Source organism: Saccoglossus kowalevskii, chromosome 16 (assembly GCF_978046115.1).
Source record: "Saccoglossus kowalevskii chromosome 16, keSacKowa6.1, whole genome shotgun sequence".
Lineage (NCBI taxonomy): Eukaryota > Metazoa > Hemichordata > Enteropneusta > Harrimaniidae > Saccoglossus > Saccoglossus kowalevskii.
In genome coordinates this window covers 11,394,377-11,416,373 of record NC_140656.1, presented here as the reverse complement: position 1 = coordinate 11,416,373, position 21,997 = coordinate 11,394,377, and the positions used below count along the sequence as shown (strand labels likewise).

Genomic DNA, 21,997 nt, shown 5'->3' with positions numbered 1-21,997 from the left:
TTCATTTTACTCATTTATTTTCATAAATATTGTCGAAAGAAAATATTCTAGAGGCACTCCATCTTGGTAAAAATGCAGGACAACGCACACTTTATTGACCAATCAGCGTGCAGACGTCAGCTGTCTGGGACGAAACTCCATCAGTGTTTTTCGCCTCTTCGTACAAGAAAGACCATTGGAGGATTGGACCGGCAGTAACGTATTCCCCACACCGTCTGGACATCATGTAAATTTCCGGTTCCTGCTCGCTAAGCTCACGGTTCCACACGTTGAATTCGAACAGCTCTCCTGTGAAGCGCCCAAGACTAACACTCTCCACCCCAGATAACGTTAGATCCGAGTTGAAACGCGGTCGGGTGATCATCAGCCCTTCATGGTAGATCCTGAATAGGGTTGGAGATGTCGCTAGCGTTCCACTGATGCAGATGTGATGCCAGGCGTTGTCAGTTACCTTAGAAGGGTCTGTTATCAGGTAGGAGTACCATTCGTACTCCGCACCCCCAAAAGTATCCACGAGTAATTTGAAATTGGTGAAGCCTATTCGCTGAATATCGTTGGCTAAGGTGGACTGGCGTGTTGTCAGCTGGAATATGGTAGTGTCATACCAATACGATGTCTTCAGCCACATACATATAGTCAGCGCAGAAAAACTGACATCGGATAAATCAGAATTCACAGCTAGTTCGGCAACGGATGATGTGAACGTAAGCTTGTTTGACGCTGAAATAGGAATATAAAACATATAATGTGAAACTAACCGAGTACATTGCCAAAATATGCCATGTTTCCGTGAATTCCGATTAATCCATTCGTTACATAGAGCGAGAGGGAGATAGGGAGAGCAAAACACTATTATTATATGCGGTGGAATTTCACCAATATGCAAGCATAAATCGAATGATACATCAAATAATATTTGTAGATTGCTTTGAAAAAAGCAGTATTAAACCTATGGATGTTGCTTTTCGGAAACATATTATTTTGCTGGTGATGTCTTTGTTACGGTTCTGAAGCCAATAATTTAACAACAATGTAACAATGTTGCTTGGCAACGTTGTAGCTACCTTTTATTCTCATTGCCAAATCAAGACGGCATTTCAGTTAGTCGGAACACCCAAGTTGTTTACTAATATCTCAATAAATTAAAATTTTTGACCAATAATAGTCAATTTGCCCCTCCCAACATTTTCAATGGCATAATAATATTCATTTCTAAATGTATATACTTTAATTGGTTTGAACCACCTTTGATTCCTTGGAATTCATCTGTGACTTCCATTAAATGCGATAAATGCAGTCCGGAACAAGGACGCAGCAATTAGTACTATTCGTTCTAACGGAGTAGTTTTCTCTCACGAATTTAGTTTTAAATTCTCTGTAAATTATTGACTTTTGTTTGTTTCTCATTGTATCGACTATTTCTTTCTTCAATTGTGACAGTCTTGACATTTTATAGGAACACAGTAATCATATATCAGTTGCCAATAAACTGCAACGATTCACTCAAGTTTTCGTGTAGTATTATGTCAGAGACTATATGATATCCCCGATAAATAACAATACAATCACCAGAATAAGCATACATATGCCCAACTCCGTTACATTTTATTATAATACTAGTAGATATACTGACCAAGTGAGCAGACAGACTCTTCGTCTCTATTAGGGCATTGACATGGTCCACGTGCAGGTAAAATACAAACACCATCGGTAAGGCAGCTGTTTACGTCGCATTCGTCATTGGCTGAAAACAAACAAATGAGCAGCGCATCATAAGGGACACTGTAACAAAAATGCAAATGAAAATCTCACTGAATTACATTAAATTTAACTTATTGTAACTAATTACAATTAAACTGTAATTAAATTGCATTCCCATATAGGATTGCATTTAAAATGAGTGTAATAAAATTGCATTCCTATATGGAACTGTAATATACTTAAGTCGAATTTAAAAGATAAACTCAAATTACAAATTGCATTCCCATGTAATTAAATTGAGTTTAACTAAATTGCAGTTTAATTTAAAATTACGGAACTTAAAATGAGTTTAACTAGATTGCAATTTAACTTAAATCAAAATCGCGGTTTAGTGGACTGGTGGTCGGTGGGGTGGTACGGCGCGGTTGTTCGAAAACAGCGGAGTACACTCACCACAAAAATCAGATTTTTTCTGCTGGATATTCTCCATATTTGCACCGTCACCAAAGAAGGCCGACCAGGGCACTATATTTCCTTCTACTATGTTGTAACACTGCTGTGCCATATCAGCGATAACTGCGTCATCTAACTTGACGTCCCACATGTTGAACAGCGCCATCTCTCCTACATACATCGAAGCGAGCCCTCGTTCAACAGTTGGGCTATAGCCAAGATATAGTTTGCCTCCCCCGAACATACGCTCAACATGTCCGTCTCCAATTATAGTACCCACGCCATCCACATACACCCACCGTCGTCCTTTACCAATGGCACCAACCCAAGCCATGCAGACGTGGTGCCAAAGACCGTCACGGTGTATCCGGCGGAACAGAGCAGCGCCACCACCGCCACGATAGCGAGAGTGACCTATACTATCGATGTACAATGTTTTTGCATAGCATTTCTGACGCGTGGACAGTTCAATCACATCTTCGTTTTGGTAATGTACTAACACAGTCTTTTCGTTGTAGTCAATCTCGAGTGACGTCTTCATCCAAAAGCACCACGTGAGTTCGGTCAACTCTGGAATACTCCCGCCCTCATAGGTGACAATTGAAGAACCATTGAAGGCGATTGTAGTTTCATTTGGACCTGCATTTAAGATCAATAAGGTGAATTTTTGTGAGATTATGTTCCAACAAAATAGTAAATATGACGATATATATATATATATATATATATATATATATATAGGCATAAAGTACTGAAAATAATTTCCTCAATGTTACATATTACAATTGATTATTTAGGAGCAAGAGTTTCATAGATAACAGAAGGGTATACAGATCTAGAATAAATTAGTCTGACCAGAACCACATCAGCTTACAAGTTTTCACATTTATTGTCTCCTCGTTCTGGATTCAGTGAAGCGTTATTTCCAATTAGCATTTCTAGACGATCTAAAGATTTGTGATCATGTATTATTGATTCCCCTGCACTATTGTATAAATTTATAGTATCCAGTGTTCCTGATAATGTAACTACTGTTAGGATCAGGTAATTTAAGAATATACTACAACTCTTATGACTTAAGTTAATGATTCAAGTGGCCATTATTCGACTAGTTTTTAAGATATCTCATTGAAATACAAATGTTCCGTGTAGAACGACAGTGTTTAAACTGACACCCAGTCAATGCATTCATTAGGCTTCCATTAAAGATCCGATTGGATTTCACACAAAAAATACACCCATTTTTCCAATGTCTGAGTGTTTCTTATGTCCTATACAAATAACTGAAATACGACATGGTTTAATTCATATTGGACTCGGAAATCACATGTCGATTTAGCAAATAGCTGGAAATGTGTTTCTAGTTGACCACAATTAATTTTCCTGCTGTCTAGGTTATTTTTGCATATGTGTAGCACGAACCTTCTAACGTTTTCCCCGATGTTCATTTGTTATCACTAGGACACTCTGTATTACATAGATTACTAAACATCACGATGAACAGAACGGACACTTCACAAACGCCTTTAAGTAATAAAGAACTTGACAGTCAAAGTGGCAATCGTTTTATAATCGTGATTATGTGTTGTTTTATGTTATTGTTTTAGACACAACTGCATGAGCAAAGTGACCCCAAACAAGGCATAAAAAGCCACATAAAGCAGAAAGCCGCCATCTCGTTGAAATCTGTCACGTGATGGACCCGAGAAAAATGATGATGCACGACGCACATTATTATGAGAAATGACGCATAAAATCATTACTGATAGGCCGACAGAGAGAGGCTTAGCCCCCCAAAATGGCGACGTATTTAACATTTCGTCCAGGGCACGGTAGGTTGTCATCTTGTGCAGTAATCCCTGCGGTTTGCTTAACTAAACTGGATGTCGATAGGTGGCGCTCTCTAGACACAACCCTGTGCCATATAACACTTTAACACTTGCAAGTGGTTTAAAGTAAAACGTCGCTCTATGCTATTATTCCATTGATCACATTTCGACGATGGCAGTTACCAATTGGCATTAATTACACAGAAAAAAAGATCGATACTTACAGCTATATTCCTAATATGGTAGTTTATTTTCTTATTTAATTATTGTGGTAATACTGTCTAGTGTCTTATTAGGTCATTCGACTTGCCGCGATTCGCAGGTCCGCGTACGTACTACCGCGAGGGGAGATGTGTATTGTATTATGCAGAACAACCGAAGAGGGCGATGTACAAAGTGAATGCACATCGTGACGCAGCCGTCGACGCACAGGGGCTTGTCGACTGAGCGCGAAAGCCCCTTGGCGAGAACGAAGTTCGAGAACTTCGTTCTCGCCAAGGGGCTTTCGCGCTCAGTCGACAAGCCCCTGTGCGTCGACGCAGCCTGGTCGATGCGCCGCATGTGGATTAACCAATCGTGTTTACCTACTATTTGTTTAATGTTTGTATGTCAGTATTGACTAAGTATATCTGAAAATTAGCACATTATCCGTGTGATGACATCATTGCACTCACTGCACAATGTCTGCAGGCGGTTGGATACACGAATATTATTACTTCCAGACCCTTCACCAAATCCATTATGACGCCGTGGGGGATTCGGTAATGTTATTATAAATCACCTCCACGAGAATTAAATTTAGGTCATTGTGAGGGATTTTTGTTAAATGAATGTACTTGCGAATAGAGATTTACATTTGATTATGTGTGATAATGTTGTGCCATGACGTCATAAATACCTCTAATTATGATAGTAATATATAACACGCAATAATGAACAGTGCGCCATCCTTTATTCTCTAAATAACTCGCTGACTAGCCCGGCGTGTAGGCGTGAGTGACGCCCTCGCCAACCGAACGGCATCAGTGTTGGGTTTAGAGCACCGCGGGGGCGCAACTCATGCGACCTTGTCAGGCTACTCGCTGACTTGTCCCAAATAGCAACCGACTATATTCTACCACACGATATATTTACTGGGAAATTTTGCTCAGATTTTGCGACGTGGAAACCCTCGACTAGCGTAAATAACATTGAATAACATAGTATACAGTTATTGGCCTCGCCTGAGTCCCATATCAAGAATTATCGTCCCCAAGTTACTTCGACTCCGGCTAATAACATCCACTTGGGACGATAATTCTTCATAGTATTGTATCATTTAATCCCGAAAACCAACAATAAAACAGTAAGCGGGATAAAACTGTGAATCAAGACGCCAACTTTCCACGCTAAAATCAAAATTAGCAATTAGTAGAGAAACGCATTCGGAAGTATAACCCAACCTTTTTACTGTTAGTGACACTGCTGTCGACTCAGAAGTAAAAATAGTCACATAAATCATTTCACAATACCCCCAAAATCAAGTTACATACGGCTATGAACATATAGTGATTGCCATATTAAAAGCGCATGCGCATGTTTAACTGTCTTGTTGAAAGTTATTGTGAACATGGTCTACTTAATATTTGGATCTGAGGTGTCTAGAAATCTTACTATGGACGCTGATTTCAATATCGTTACGTTGTTAGCAAAGCAGTGACCTATATCGCAATACTGATGCTCGGGCTGTTCTTGCGCCGCTAGCTGTAACACGTAGAAAATAGAGTGAAACGATAACATATTGCGTTGGAATAATAGGCATTAAAATAGTAGTAACATTTCAGCATCTGCAACTGAATTATTTCACAAAGTAGAATAAAAGACATCACACGAGATGTTTCTTACCGAGATTCCCCGTTTCGTCATGTTGGCATCCTGTCAGCTGTTGTTCGTCCTCGCATATCTCAAGCGAGTGCTGCACTCGCTGACGGTCTGTATCGCATCTCTCGTTGACAACACGCAGTTCCTCGATCTCATCAAGTTTGTCCGACAGCAACTGTTGCAGTTGGCGTTTCTCCGCCTCTAATTCATCCACCTTACCCAGATGGTCTACGAACAGCGCTTCAGCTCGCTCCAACTTTTCCGCCATTGTCTGTACCAGAAGCAACAGCGCGTCGTTATTGGGTGATAGTTCGCGAATGGCCGTGTCGATCTCTCTACATCGGTGCCCGTCAGACACAGGCAGCGAGAACGAGTAATCGCAATGCTCACTCCCTCTACACACGTCAGACATATTGCACCCTTCTTGCGCATTCGACGCATTATTGTAGAAAAACAACAGTGACAATGCTACGAATAGCGAATACACTCCTAGGACGTCGGCCATTGCTCACTCTGATCCCGGACTTAATATAAATAAACTCCCGACAGGAAGTCTTGAATGCCCTGTAAACAAACTCCAGGAAATTGGCGTACGTACTAACTGACTAATAAGGTTAGTCGTAAAAAGACGCCAACATTATATAGGTTTAGTCACAACTGTGCTTTAGTGGACCAGATGCAGAAAAAGTTAAAAACATCACTTTTTGAATCATGTATTTGATGAAAAAACTCACAATTATCTTTATTCTCATGTTTTCTTCAATGCCAGGAGAGACGACCTCGATTGGTTGGTGCAGTTATTCATTGACACGTCAAAGTCGTCATTTTAAAGATCCGTCGAAGAATGAAAACAGTGACTACATAACTCATCACCACAAGTCATACCGTAATATCCATATATTTTAATATCAAGTTAGCTATTTTATTCCAGAAACATTATTAGTATGTAAACCTCTGAAACATTACATTGTATTTATATTAATTGTTGCTAGCAAATTACAATGCACGATGCATTTGATGCGTACTTTCAGTTTATTTCCCAAACCTAGATGTAGGTAAACATTCCACTGTTTATTAACATAATCAGGCCACGTGACAGACTGAGGACAATTCGTAATGATTGAAGCTGGCTGGAAGGACATTAGATAAATTAGCCACGTGACACGTTATCGTCACTCACTTGAAATCGCTCACTTTTGTCACTTTCTTGGTGATAGTCCAGAACTTTTTCACAAAATAACGGGCCTCAGATCACTAATAATTTATTTGTGGTCCAAGAACAGGCTTAGTAGATCAAATACTTGTATGATCAAAAATACGTATATTTGACAATGAATTAATTATTTATCCGCAGCTGAGTACGAAGAAACGTGTTATTGCATTTTAACGAAAACTGATTTTTGACTATCATCACTATAGTAATTTTCATCTTTCAACACTTCTCTTTCTGCTGATGTTTTACAAATTACACTATTTGGGTTAAAATTCGGCTAACACAATTAACTCTCATAGACGTCTTTGTGCACCTCTGATTTTGTAAAATACATGTAGCAGTAAAAAAACACATAGAAAAAAAGAACAGCGGGAAACCACCAATCGTGATAAAACATATCGATATATAGCTTCTGTAGCACAAGTTGCGTTCGCACACAATTCCCTAGCACGGGCTAAGCGCTCAAAACGCCATTGTAGTCAGTTTTAATTTGAAAGATTACTATTATATTCATATCTATTCATTTCAATATGCAATTTCATCCATGTTAATCAACGTGAGCAGATCCAGGGACATTGTTCTCAAGGAAAAATAAACTGACGATGAGAATCTGTACTTCTTGCTATTCTGCAATTTGTACTTTCTGAATTTGATATAGTTTCATAACCATAATACTAACATGTGTACTTTCCTGGTCACTGTACTGGGTAATCATATTTAAAAGGACTAAACATTTGTATATTATTAACAAATGTGGGCGTTCCTTAGCCTAACCGCTGTTCCCTCTGTTTAGCTAATATGTAAATATAAGGGATTAGCCCGTAGTTGATGTAGCCTGAACACAGCTTTATTCTCCAAAGTAAACACTAAAGCGCGGTAGTCGTCGCACAGCGCATGTTCGAATTACATGTAAATAAACAATGTATTTTACACGCGTTGTATACGTCGCTATGAGTCCCATATCGAACAGGACGCGGCACGATGACTGTCGCACTTTAATACAAAAAGTAGCCGATCGTACTCTCCTATATACTAGTATCCCAGTTTTCTGAAAACATGTCACACGCTTAGTAACTGACGAAAAATTCTCTAATCGCAATTACACTATTTCTCGTTTTCCTCCTCTCGCTATTTTAAATGTATATTATGAATGTTTGCTCTTTGATGTAATTAAAATAGGATTTAAAAAAATAATTTCGTATTACATCATCTTATTTTCGACATATCCATTTTGTTAATTTAGAATCCATCTATGCTGTGTGTATTCAAGGCAGCAGTCGTCGCACCGCGTCCTGTTCGATATGGGACTCATAACGACGTATACAACACGTGTAAAATACATTATTTACATGAAATTCCAACACGCGCTACTCGACGACCACCGCGCTTTCAATCCAGAGTTACAAAAACCAAATAGAACATGATAAAGATCGCTGATAATTGGAGTATAGTTGCAAAGCAATAAACAAGAAAACAATGATTTTATTTTCTAAATTCTTCAAGGTCTAAAGTAACCGTTTTATCAATTTTTGAAAAATCAAGAAAAAGTGAAAATTTCCCTTCTCGCTACCTTAAAAAGTTATTTCTACAATCAAACGCTTATTTTTTTAAATATATTTCTATTTGTACACCCAACTCAAACAAAACCAGTATCATCGCTTTAATATTGATACTCTATCGCCGTTGGATGCTGTAAGTTTACATACAATTTTCAACTCAACATATAAAGCCATTGCTCGTTGGCACTCGGAGTGACATTTTTTTTTGCTTTTTCGTACCCAGACAATTTTGCCTAGGTAGCGTTAAAATTTCGGAGCATTGTCAATATACTGAAAACACGATTTTAAAATATAGGACACCGAGGCACGCGTATGTGATTAATAGTCCCGAAAGTTTGTTTACGTTGCTCTTGGATTGACAAGCCACTGCTGATGTTATATGCAAATCAGTTGCTGGCCTCAGTTACGGTGCGGCGATGTGTGACTTCCTGTCCTGGACCCTGTTTACATAACTCATGGAGTTCCGATTAAGGTATCCAAGAAAATAAATACAAATCAAATATACCAGGCTAAGTTGTCGACATGTTGCGGGATAAGGGTGAACAAGTTTACTCATCATTTACAACTGTATGTTTTTTTATTCCGCTTGCATGCTGGAAGCGTCTACGTCTTGGAAATAAGCCAATTAAGAGGCCTAAGTAGCCACTTCCGTTAGCACCTTCCAGTTAAGCCTAATCTCAAAACAAATTTACTTTCTGGATTAAAATAACAATGGATAACAAAAGATAGATTAACATTGTAAACAACATAAACAATAATGTCCCATGATTCTTTGGTGCAATCCATGGGATTGAGCGGTTCCCCTTTAACTCAAGCGCTATCAACTAGCCTCGCAAACAGACAAGACGTAGACGCTTCCAGCATGCAAGCGGAATAAAGACTTACATACAGCTGTAAATGATATTTACAACATGTCGACAACTTAGCCTGGTATATTTATTTTTTTATTTATTTTCATATAGGAGGTGCGATGTCATCTTGATACCTTAATCAGAAACCCCATGGTCAGCTAGCATGCACCGGTAGCGATGTCGCAAGGTACGTAGTGTGGCCGTGCTCGGCGACCTCTGGTACTAGGGCACTCTATGAATGAGTTATTTCCAAAGGTCAGGGATCGTTTAATTTTTATCGACCCTTCTCGTCTGTAGTTGAATACAACCTGCCTCAATTTACAAAAGTTTCCCTTTCATTTCGAATTTGTCCACACCGGCGTTTGAGCAATTGAGTAGTAAAAACTGCGAATAGCCGTTATGTAGCAAAATATTACGGCCCATTTCATTTGGGTCGTCTAACTTCACATGGTCCATTTCACCGGGGATCATGGAAACTGTGTCATACAAAGTATTTTTTAAAGGTTTGGGGGAAGGTAAATTTAGACACAACCCATCCAATGGCGATCGCCATGTTTATATAACTGTATGAATATCTCATCGGTTTACGTAATCCATTGTGCCCCCCCCCCATTCAGTGGAATTGTTAACACGACGCCATGATAGTTTCCACGCAAGGTTGTGACTTCGCGGACGATTTTTCGCCCGTTTCACTCGAATTGTAAATATTTTTATTTTATTTGTTTTCTAGACGCATTTAACATCAGCAAATGTCGGTGTACGGTGTATTTCTATGACTTACTAGGATTTTACACATATGAAGCGAATCATTCGTTTTTATCACCTTTTTTACAAAATGGCGATTATCTCAGATTCAATTCTAACTCAAAATTTCAACTTTAAACTATTTAACTTTTAGACGGTTCATTTGTTTTTAATGAAATGTTCAGGGGTGATTATTGAGGTCTATTCTAAGTAAGTGGCTTCGTATATGGTTTCACTGTCTTCACTGGAACAGAAACAATGGAGCTGTAATTTGGCAGCTCTGTTAATTGTGAACAATTTATAAAATGTGAATGTTTCAAGGAGCACTGTGTAAAAACTTTTCAATGGAAACACTAATAAATAAGCCACTATGTTCCCGGTAAACAGGAGTTTCAATAAGTTTTAAATGTTTTTAAATCATAATCAGGGTATGCATTCAAAAGTTAACTAGTTTTAAGTGCACTTTCATCTAAAATGCATGATTTTAACCCAGAATTCACACCACTTAAGGTAGCAGAATATTTTTTTGGGCACTTTTCACATCCCTAAGGCATGCTACATACATGGGTATATTTATTTTATTGAAAAAAAATATCTTGTACAAGTAAACTGAATTTTTTCTAGTGTGCAAACAAATGGCCAAGTTTTTGTTTATCCAGTGTACACCCAACTAGTGCATCTCATTAATATGCATGGTTTACAAACATAACTGAACTGAGGGTAAATAGTTTTAAGTTGGGCCACTTTCTTTATTTGCTATTTACAAACAACTGATAAGATATCTGTTTGTAGTTTACACACAGCTGATAAGATGTGTGCACTTCTGCCTTTCTAGACAGGAAGTACAGCAAAGACAAAACAATCGCTTTAGAAACAACAAATTTTGAATAATCAAAAAAGTACATGAATGTACCACTTCAATGTAATTATATGTTAACAGAATAAAAACTTACAATACATTTCTGTAATATTTTTTTCTTGGCTTTGTCATTGAAAGGTGTCTGACCACAGGGTTACTTTCTTAGTCCAGAAGTAATGCAGTTACATTGGAAGGGGGCTCCCTTTTACAAAATTTGGTTGCAGACAATAAAATACGGCCATCTGTGGTGGCTATGCGTTGCATGAAAATTCAGGCCACAAAATACATGTAAAGGTTGATCAATGATAAGAATATGCTTGGACCTGGTTTATATAATCCATTTTTCAGAGGAGTTTTCACCAAGTAGGCATACTTGCATGCTTAGGTTTTTCTAAATTCGTAAATTATGTTACATGTAATAAATCTGTCTGATAAATACTTGGTTGTTTTATCTAATGTACTCATGCGAACAAAATGCACGGCAACGAAATAGTAGCGTGCCCCCCCTCCAGGCCGACGTCATGACATCGGATAGAGTGGACCAGTGTTTCACGCAAGGCAAGGGTTGACTTTTTCGTACGACTTCGGTAAAAAATAAAAGGGTCATCTAAAATCTAGGTAGTTTTTATAAATGATAACAGTGAGTCCGGTTACAATTACATTTTGAAGAGATTCATCTACAAGTATAAGACCTGAGGTTACTGCGACGGTTAAACGGGGTTTGATTTTTAATAGCACAGGAAATGCTACATGCCGGCATACATCACTGGGTCACATTTTACAATTATTATCAGTAATTCTTTAGTTTAGTTGTCATTCACTAATTATGGACGAGATAGTAAGCACGCGAAAATTTCCAAGAAAAAGAAAGCGAGGAAGAAAGAAGAAAAACATCAAAAGAATGATCACTCCTGTCAAAAAAGATTGTGAAAGAGACGATGCTGGGTTCGTACAGAACGGATTTCCCCGTCGAAACCAGTGTCAGCCATGAAGTGGGCGAAGAAAGTTTTACCATGACACTGGGAGTCCGATGAATCAGACTTCGATATAGTGGGTGATACTCCTGTTCAAAACGTTCGAGAGATGTCTGTATCTCGCAGGAAAATATTGTTAACTTCCGACGTAGAAGAAGAAAGTGAGAGTGAATGTCACGGCCGATCGTTTGAAGACGGCGAGATTCGACTCGTTGACATGTCACTGTTGAATGGCGCCCTAGAAAAAGAGATTTGTCAATTTTGCAAAATAGGGAATATCTCAATAGTGGAGCGCAGGCGTCACGGTCTAGGCAGTTGTATTCGATCGAAACTGAGCCAGCCTAGCTTCCCGTCATCTTGAATGAAGGGAGCAGTTTTCTAAATAAATAAAAAGGCTGCCATTGGAATGCGAGCGATTGGAAAGGGACGGTGCGCTCTGGTGAAACTGTCAAGCTATTAGGGGTTACCTCAACCAGTAACGGGTCCGCCCTTTCGCCAGTATGTACGAGCTGCCTCCAGGAGACTCCGAAACTCGTGGCATGCTTGAACTAATAAGTTTACAAACACAACGGTCCAAAAATAAATACACTGTATTTGCAAACACTTCAACTGCCAAATGTAGTCTCTGTATTGTTTGTTACTCGCAAACCGCTCATTTTGCATAATCCAAGCTTTAATGAATGACGTCACCGTTCGTTATCAGCACAGACAGTCAGAAAACTCCACAGCGTGAAAGAAAACGGCCAAAAAACAAAGTTTTTCACAGATATAAATGTCGGTTCATGATTTTTCTCGAAAACAACTTTCAAAGCATTTTATTTACAATTAGCCCATGTAAATTTTGCTGCTGAAACGGGAGTTAACGTTGATTGAAGTTTGAAATCATAAAAGTGCCGATTTCTCGGTGTTCGGTTTTTGGCAATTACCGTTGACCTAATTTTAAATGGTGTTTCAGTGAATAGCGCTACGATGTCGCCGTTTAGCTTTTCTTACTCTTTGATATGTTGGCTTCATATCCGTATTTGCATATTTGCAAAATTCTATTGCGTTTTTTTCACAAACCTCGCGCAAACCAACGGTATACTCTAACTTTAACACCAAAAAACGTGCTTGAAATTTGTGATTTTCGGAAAGAAAAAAAAAACTTAATGCAAAAAAATAGAAATACGGATTTAAACTTCATATCCTTTGCTTCAAAACAGTGTAAAGTTTTTGATCGCATGAATGACTAGAGATGACAATTAAAATGTTATTCACGTTAGTTAAATTATCAGCCCCGCTGATTTTCAGAATCACGTGACGCTAAAACAAACACAATGTTCACAAAATATTAATAATAGGAAAATACAAGTCAAGAGCTTTCCAAACATATATAGTTTGTATGGTTTCTTGTAAAATTTATTCCGATTATAGGTGTTTACATTTGTCATGCAAAAAAACTATCCTGCTACCTTAATACGGTATCATTATTGCAAACAGTAGACCGTTTAAATTAAACTCTTTTAAATGATATATAACTTAATGGGTAAAAGTTATATTTTACTCGTGTAATTACAGTAATTAGAGCCAATTGAAAATAATGTCTCCCAACCTGCAGAAAAAAAACTAGAAGCTAGAAATTCTCAGATTTTTAATGAATTTTCGTGCAACTCCACATCCATAAACTGGTAAGAGTCTCGTCGACTTTTATTTGGCCATAAAATGAGAAAAAAGATGCCATCTCTTGACTATAACCCTGCTGATTGTACGGTCAAAGATAGACAGAGTATGACGAGAAATAAACTTTACCATGATAGTCATGGCAGAATTAAAAGTAGACAGTTTGTGGAGCGGGGGCGAGTATTGGTAAAAAACACGAAGCGTTTTAAATTTGAACCAAGATATAGAAATGACTTGTTTAATGTTGTTAAATGGAAAGGAAGTATGATAACGGCAAAGAATAAACAAGGAAAACGTATTACTCGTGACAAATCATTCTTCAAAGTTTTCAATGGTGTAGGGAGTGGACAAAATGTACACGAATCTGAAAATGATATAGATGCAGATCTCTCTATTAGTGAATGCCCTGCACAACATTTTGAACCGAGAGTTCGATACCAAGTGCAATGATTGCCAGACACTGACCAAAACGCAATTCGGAGATCTACTCAAATTAGAAAAGCAAATATTAATCCAGATTTCCATCATTACTAACAATATTTATTACACTCTATATTTCTGAAAACAGATTATATATTTGTACATAGAGATAATTAAAATAAATAAAAAAAATACAGAACGTGTATATTTAAAAAGAGTAACAGTGATTTTTGTGTCGCAGTTAGACCAAGTATAAAGTACAGTGGACAATTAATAGAGGAAAAAAAACCTATCACGTTAAACCATGGGACCCTGCAGGTAGGCCGGTCACACCGGTTCTCACCACAAAAGGTTACGACCCCCCCTACCAATCCCACAGTAGAAATAAAACACACAACATTTACTAAAAAAATACTACTGTGCACGGTTGTTAGGGCAGAACTTTATTATAAAATTTACATGTTAATGAGCTATAACAGATGTGTACACATAATTACAATTGACCTGTATTCGACCATCTGGTTACTTATGTAACTTTCCCTTTATATAAAGGCTGTACATTTCACAATGAAGTTAGTCTGTATTGGTGATTGGTGCGTGCTTGTCTCTTTCTTTGGTCTGGAACCATGAAATACTACAGGTACAGGATGGTCGAAAGAGGTGGTGTGCATCCCGGAGAAGTCGGGAGTGGGTGGAGGCGACAGGGTAACGTCAGGTGTAGGCGATAAATGGTCGCAAATGCTGGGAATTTTGTATTGGGCATTGCAGAGTACTTGAGAGAGGCGATGTGCACCACGGAAAGACCGACAGCAGGAGTGGGCTGTAACGATCACAAAAGCCATAGATTTCGTAATAGGATTTATAGGAAGGTCGGGAGATGTGGTGTGAACCACGGAGCGCCAGGTGTAGGCGACAGGGAATTGTCTGGTGTAGGTGGTAAACGATCGCAAAGGCCGGGATTTTGTAATAGGCAGTACACGATAGTCGGAACAGGCGGGGTGCACAACTGAGAGACTGGGAGCTGGTTTAGGTGGTAAACAATAGCAAAGATTGCGAATTTTGTAATAGGCAGTACACGATAGTCGGAACAGGCGGGGTGCACAGCTGAGAGGCTGGGAGCTGGTGTAGGTGGTAAACAATAGCAAAGATTGTGAATTTTGTAATAGGCGTGCATGATAGCCGGGAGAGGTGGTGTGCATTATGAAGAGGCCGGGAGCGGGTGTAGGCAACTGGGTAACGTTGGATGTAGGCAGTAAACGATCACAAATACCGGGAAATTTGTAAGAGGAGGTACAGGAAGGTCGGCAGAGGCACGACAGAGTGGTCGGGCGGCTGTAGGCGACATGGTAACGTTGGGTGTAGTTGCTAAATGATCACAACTGCTGAGTATTTTGTAACACGCACTAGACAGACGTCAGCAAAAGATGGTGTGCATCCCAGAGAGGCCTGGAGCGGGTGTAGTTGAAAGGATAACGTCGGGTGTAGGTGGTAAACGTTTGCAAACGCTGGGGATTTTGTAATATGCGGTACAGGAAGGTCGGGAGAGGCTGTGAGCTGGTGTAGGCAGTAAACAACTGCCGGAGATTTCGTATTAGGCGGTACATGAAGGTGTGACGTGGTGTGCACAACGAAGAGGCCAGGAGTAGGTATAGGCGAGATGACAGCATTGGGTGTAGTCGGTAAAGGGCCGCAATAGCCAGGGATTATGTAATAGGCATAACAGGAAGGTCAGGAGAATTGGTGTGCCTCATGGTGAGAACTGGAGCTGCGAATTTTGCATTAGGCTTTAGAGGATGGTCAAAAAGAAGTAGTGTGCACCACAGAGCAGCCGGGAGGAGTGTAGTAGACAGGATTACATCGGGTGTAGATGGTAAACGACTGGGGATTTCGTAATGGTCGAGAGTGGCGGTGTGCACAACGGAGAGGCCGGGAGTTTGTGTAGGCGACAGGGTGACGCCGGGTGTAGGCGGTAAACGATTGCAAAGACCGGGGACTTTGCAATAGGTGGTACAGGAAGGTCGGGAAAGGCCGTGAGTGGTAGTAGGCGACAGGGTAATGTCAGATGTAGGCGGTAAACGATTGGAAAGCTGGAGAATTTGAAATACGTGGCACAGGAAGGATGGGAGAGATGGTGTGCACCATGGAGAGGCCTGGAGCGGGTGTAGGTGACTGGGAAACTTCGGATGTGGGCGGTAAAATATTACAAATGCCGTACAAATGCTTGTAATAGGCGGTACAGGGGGTGTGCACCACAAATGGCCCGGACGTGTGTAAACGACATGGCAACGTCGGGTGTAGGTGGTAAATCATCGCAAAGGTGGGGGATTACGTAATAGTCGGTAAACTAATGTCAGTAAAGATGGTGAGCACCCCGGAGAGACCAGGAGTGTATGTCGGCGATAGGGTACAAAAAGGTTAGGACAGGCAGTGGCTCCCCGGAGAGGCTGGGATACGGTGGAGACAACAAGGTAACATCAGGTGTAGGTGGTAAACGATCACAAAAGCCGTGAATTTTGTAATAGCAGGTAAAGTAAGATTTGGTGTGCATTATCGAGAGACCGGGAAAGAGAGCGTAGGCGACAGGGTAATGTTGGTTGTAGGCAGTAAGCGATTGCAATGCCTGGTGGTTTTGTACGGCCTGTACAGGAAGAGACAGTGTGGACCACGGAAAGGCTGGAAGCGAGTGCAGGTGACAGGGTAAAGACAGGTGTAGGCGGTAAACTATCGCAAAAGCCGGGGATTTTGCAATAGGCGGTACATGGAGGTCGGGAAAGGCGGTGTGCACGACGGAGAGGCAGGGAGCGGGTGCAGGAGACAGAGTAATTTTGGTTGTAAGCTGGCTGCAACATGTTCAGAATCTAAAAAGATATGAAAAGCAATAGACGCTGAATACAAAAGTTGGTGGTTTTGCATATTGCCATTAAATTTGGAAAACCTAAGTAATTTTTGGAAACGCCCATTATATTTGCAGATTATTATATTACTAGTAGAGTAATAAAGATAAAGAAACGGTTTACAGAGTTGCGAAAAGCGACTGCGAATTTTGCAAGCTTACATGGAAAAGCGACTTATGTTTATTTAATATCGAGACTCATCGTTAAAAGTTTGCAAAAATGAATAAATATGTCGTTAACAGCTGTAACATTAACGTACTGTTTCCTGAAGCATGTATAGGTCATAGGTTAACTGACGAAGGACTCAAGTGGAAACGATAGCAATTTTGAAATATTTCTAAACAGTAAATGGCTCTCATTTCTGATAAAATTGAAATGACTCTTATAGCTGTCTGGTCAGGTAATCGGTCCCTAGCTAAAGTAAAGATCAATCGACCTTGGCTAGTACTTGCATAGGAGGCCATCTGATCAAACCATCTTGAGAAATATTATTTTTGTTTCGTCACACACAAGGAAAAGACGTAAAGCACTTTTTGTGTATTCTTTATTACTGTGATGTTAAACATTTATACAACGTTTTGAAATTTTCAATGAACTACTAGTTTTTGCCGTCGTCACAAAATGGCTCTAAGCTGTTAAAACAGCGTGCAAAGTTGTGCAAAGCGATTGTAAAATTGATATATTTGCGTGTTTATTTGAACCAAGTCGTTGACATATCGAGCCATGAATTTACAAAGTAGAAAAAATTAATATATTCCAAGTGAAAGCCCCCTATATTAGCAGACTTTCATATGAACTGACCCTAACATGCTCAAAACAGCCTAAAGAGATATTAAAAGCATTTGAAAAGTTTGCATATATATTTGATCTAAGTCACTGTCATATCGACCCCGCAGATAAATTTGAAAGAAAATAAGTACATTTTTGGAATCTGTCAGCATCCTTTATATAATGTTTTCCCATAGTACCTCAAACCCTGCAAATAGAAGTGTGCATGGAATCATGGGAAGAATCTGTATGCATTGCCGGAAACCAAAACATTCTGATTCTGGTTGGAAGCTCGGTTTAGCTGATGAGGTAGGGCATGATGAAGTTAGTTTGCCCTCGAGTGTTGAACATAGTACTCCTTCGAGCGCTGGGACTAGTATGCCCTCTGGTGGCAAAGGTTGTTGTCCTTCGGGTATTGATACTCATGTTTCCTTAGGTAAAGAAGGTTGTACATCTGCTAGTAGCCAGGCTAGTGTGCACTATAATGATGAAGGTTGTTCTACAGGTGTTGAGATAAGAGAGCGTTCTTTTAGTGGAAGTGGTTATGAACCCTCCATTGATTATAGTCAGGATGATAGTGTTGATGTTGAACAGGTGGTACAGACTAGGGCTCAGAAGTTAGCGGAGAAAAGGCCATTACCTCATGCTAATTTGCATATGATCTCATGAATATATAATACGCTGACGGTGGTCTGAATTAATAGTTTAATTTTGTTCTGAATTGTTATTAAGATTTGAACTTTGAGTTTTAAGTGATCAGAAAATTAGTGTTCACTTCATGACGTGTATTTTGATTTTGATTGTTTCCTGTAGTGTATTTCTATTGTATGACTTTGCACTGAATAGTGTCATTTATTATTTAGGTATTGAAGATATATATGAATATTTTATGAACTGTAACTGGCTAACCGGATTGTGTTTATACACGGCAAAGTAATAAGTTTCATTGTTACATATGTAGGAACCGATTTTGAGTTAAGTGTGTTTATAAATGAAAACTGTAATTATTATTTAAGTAGGTGAACATAATGTTAGCAAGCTTAACTGTAGTAGTATTTATTGCGCAAGCTCATTGTAAGGAAATATAAACACTAGTGTGTGCCTGTATTTGTTATGAATTTGAAGTTTGTTAATCAAGTCAGTCATGTATATGTATGTTTATGATTCTATATTTATTTGTCATTTTAGAATTGAAAGAGAAATTTGGTTAATGAATTCATCTCGAACTCAACCGTGGTATAAGCGCATTATTGCTGTCCTGAATTGTGTAGCCGTCCTAACGTTTTTCTACAGTAGGCTTATAGTTCCTGAATTTAAGGAATTGCATAGTAAGGTTGATAATAATAGTGGTGAGAAACCTATTGCTGGGAATGCAGTGCGAAGGGCACAGCAGTATGATTCCACATTAGAGCGTGCTAGGAAGTTAATGGGTACAGATGATATGCTCTTTATTGAAATTCCATTTCAAATGATAGTGATGGATCTGATTGGTCTGATTAGTCCACGGACTGAGAGAAGTCATATGTACATTTTAACTGTTATAGATTCTGTTTCACAGCACCTTGAAGCTGTAGCATTAGAAAAAATTACTTCCGAGGTGGTTGCTGATGCTTTAGTCAGTATATAGAGTAGGGTTGGTGTAGTATGTTAATGCGGTGGGCCCTATATTTGCAATCATTTAGCTACCGCATCAAAGATAAAGAAATATAGGTGCCGACTATTTAAGCAGGCTTGAAATTATTGCTACAATATTTTTTTGCAATTTGAGAAATGTAAATTTATTGGCAGTTGATGCAGATTGTTGGACTGAAAATGTGCCATGTTCAGTCGTGATGAGGGGGCAATGTCAGCATCCTTTATCTTATGTTCTTACCATATTACCCAAGTGCCTATCATTACCTATAAGTGTGCATGGAATCATGGAAAGAATCTGTGTGCATTGCCGTGTGATAACTGTCATAAAGGTCATACTTGCTCCCCACCCTGGAAGGACAATTTGAATCTACATGGTGTGCTTTCATTTACATAACAAAAGATGTGTATGCCTACTTGCCTATGTGAGACAGCTCCTGGCAAGACCACATTCTGATTGGCTCATGTGGACGCCCAGGTGATGTCGCTGAATATGGGCCATTCATGCCTATAAATGAGGACAGTTTTGTTCCATCATTTCTTCTGTGTACCATTAATGTGTGACCCTGCTGTGATATTGTGAGACAAGTGAAACAGGCTGCAATAATCATTATTTGCGACTTGTATGAACTGCTCTGCGATCTCTTGCTTTCAGCGATGCCCTCCAGAATAACAGCGTTCCTCTGCAAGCAAGACTCCTGTGTTTCTTCATCATTGTGTTGCAGAAACTACCCATCTCTACATCCTGGAACTGTGAGTTATCACCAATGCACACTTCCCTGGGCAGTCCCTTATTTTAGTGAATTTATTCATTGTATTTTTCTGTGATTTGTTTCCTGTAATTATTTTGTGAGGTATTAAAGCCAGGAGCTGAACTGGATATTTTGGTGTATGTGTATTTCATTTCATTTCCAGTACTATTGTCTTGTCTACCCCATTCTAGCAGTGAATGAACCCCCTGTCCAGTGTGAGTTATGTGTGTACCCCTCTCTATAGCAATAAGCAGACTCTGCACTGTGACAGAAATAACCTTTATATTTGTAGATTATACCACTATCAAAATCTATACCCATCGTTAAAAGTTCGCAAAATTTAATAAATATGTCGTAAACAGTCGTTTTCCTGAAGCATGTCTAGGTCATATGTCAACTGACTGAAGACTCAAGTGGAAACGATAACAATTTTGAAGCCATCTGAACAAACCAGCTTGAGAAATATTTTTTTGGGCGGATGTCGTCACACACAAAGAAAAGACGTAAAACAATGTGTGTGTACTCTTTATTGCTGCGATGTCAAACATTTATAGCAGAATATCATGCTGATTATTTAGATCTTTGAAGTTTATAAAATGTTTTGAAATTTGAACGCATTTTCAATGAACAGCTAGTTTTTGCAGTAAGAAACTTGATCTAAGATGTTAAAACAGCGTGCAAAGTTTTGCAAAGCGATTGCAAAGTTGGTAGATTTGCGTGTGTATGTGAAGTAAGTTGTTATCGACTCGTGCAGTTATAAAGTAGAAAAAATGAATATATAAGTGAAAGCCTTCCATATTAACAGACTATCAAATGAGCTGACCCGCGCATGCTCAAAAACAGCCTAAAAGATATTAAAAGCAATTCAAAAGTTGGTGGGTTTGCATATATGTTTGACACAAATCATTGTCGTATCGACCCCGTAGATAAATTATATATTTTTTTTGGAAACGCCGCTAGTGATAGCAGAATAAATGCAGTATGTCATAAATAGCCGTTGGGTTGCCGTACTGTTTCCTGAATCATGTAAAAGTCTTAGGTCAACTGATTCAAGTGGAAGCGATAGCAATATTAAAACATTTCTATACATTGAATGGCCTCCAATTCGGATAAATATGCAATTACTTTTATACCTTTTATAATCGGTTCCTAACTAAAGTTAAGATCAATCGACCGTGGCTAGTACTTGCACGGGAGACAATCTGAGCAAACCAGCTGGAGAAATTTTTTTGTTTACACAACGGTTATGAAAAATAACCGTGCGTAACAGTCAGATTATGGGATAGGTTAACCGTTGCGTAACCGTCAGCGGAATCACTTTGTTTGTCGACGATTAAGTTCATCGTAAATCAACGGAAATTTCTGACAAAAAACGCCAATTTCCGTTCAACGTTTATAACGTATACTTATAAATAACGGATAATTAATTTGGACGGAAGGAACGTAAATGCAGAATTACGCGCCAATTTACGTTGAAACTGAAACGACATATACAGCTGGGTAACCGATCACCATAACAGTATACGGCGTATTTTTGTGTTCTTCCACGTCATGTACGCGGAGTAAGTCCATTGTAAATAACATTTCTTTTGATGTTGTGCGGGAACTGCGTTATAATATTTATCCGTACACGATGTGTAAGTATTAACATATCTAGCCCTGGTAATTAAAAGTTTTGAAACGCATTTTTCAGATTCCTACAAATCTGGACAAAAATGCCAATCTTTCACAAAAAACGATCCGTTGAGGTTATATTAAGCCAACCGAAAACCGTAACCGAAATTGTCATCTGACTGTAAGGCCGACGCCGATTGGCTGCTGAGCTAGAA

The 21,997-nt window shown here is 39.1% G+C and overlaps 1 protein-coding gene across 1 annotated transcript; it reads right to left on the bottom strand.

The window, feature by feature from the left end:
- Positions 1 to 6,365, bottom strand: LOC102804724 (uncharacterized). The gene is made up of 4 exons (XM_006823061.3): positions 5,868 to 6,365; positions 2,155 to 2,793; positions 1,634 to 1,744; positions 1 to 720 (listed from the first exon to the last, which is right to left on the bottom strand). The coding sequence occupies exons 1-4, from the start codon at positions 6,346 to 6,348 to the stop codon at positions 92 to 94; spliced, it is 1,860 nt and encodes a 619-aa protein (XP_006823124.2). The 5' UTR covers positions 6,349 to 6,365; the 3' UTR covers positions 1 to 91.
- Between the last annotated feature and the right edge of the window lie 15,632 nt (positions 6,366 to 21,997).

Excerpts from the sequence above, each read along its gene's own strand:
- LOC102804724 (XM_006823061.3), bottom strand. The coding sequence starts at position 6,348 with ATGGCCGACGTCCTAGGAGTGTATTCGCTATTCGTAGCATTGTCACTG. Across the intron at positions 2,794-5,867 it reads TGACGAAACGGGGAATCTCG|GTCCAAATGAAACTACAATC; the intron begins GTAAGAAACATC and ends TCTTAAATGCAG. Across the intron at positions 721-1,633 it reads AGAGTCTGTCTGCTCACTTG|CGTCAAACAAGCTTACGTTC; the intron begins GTCAGTATATCT and ends TTCCTATTTCAG.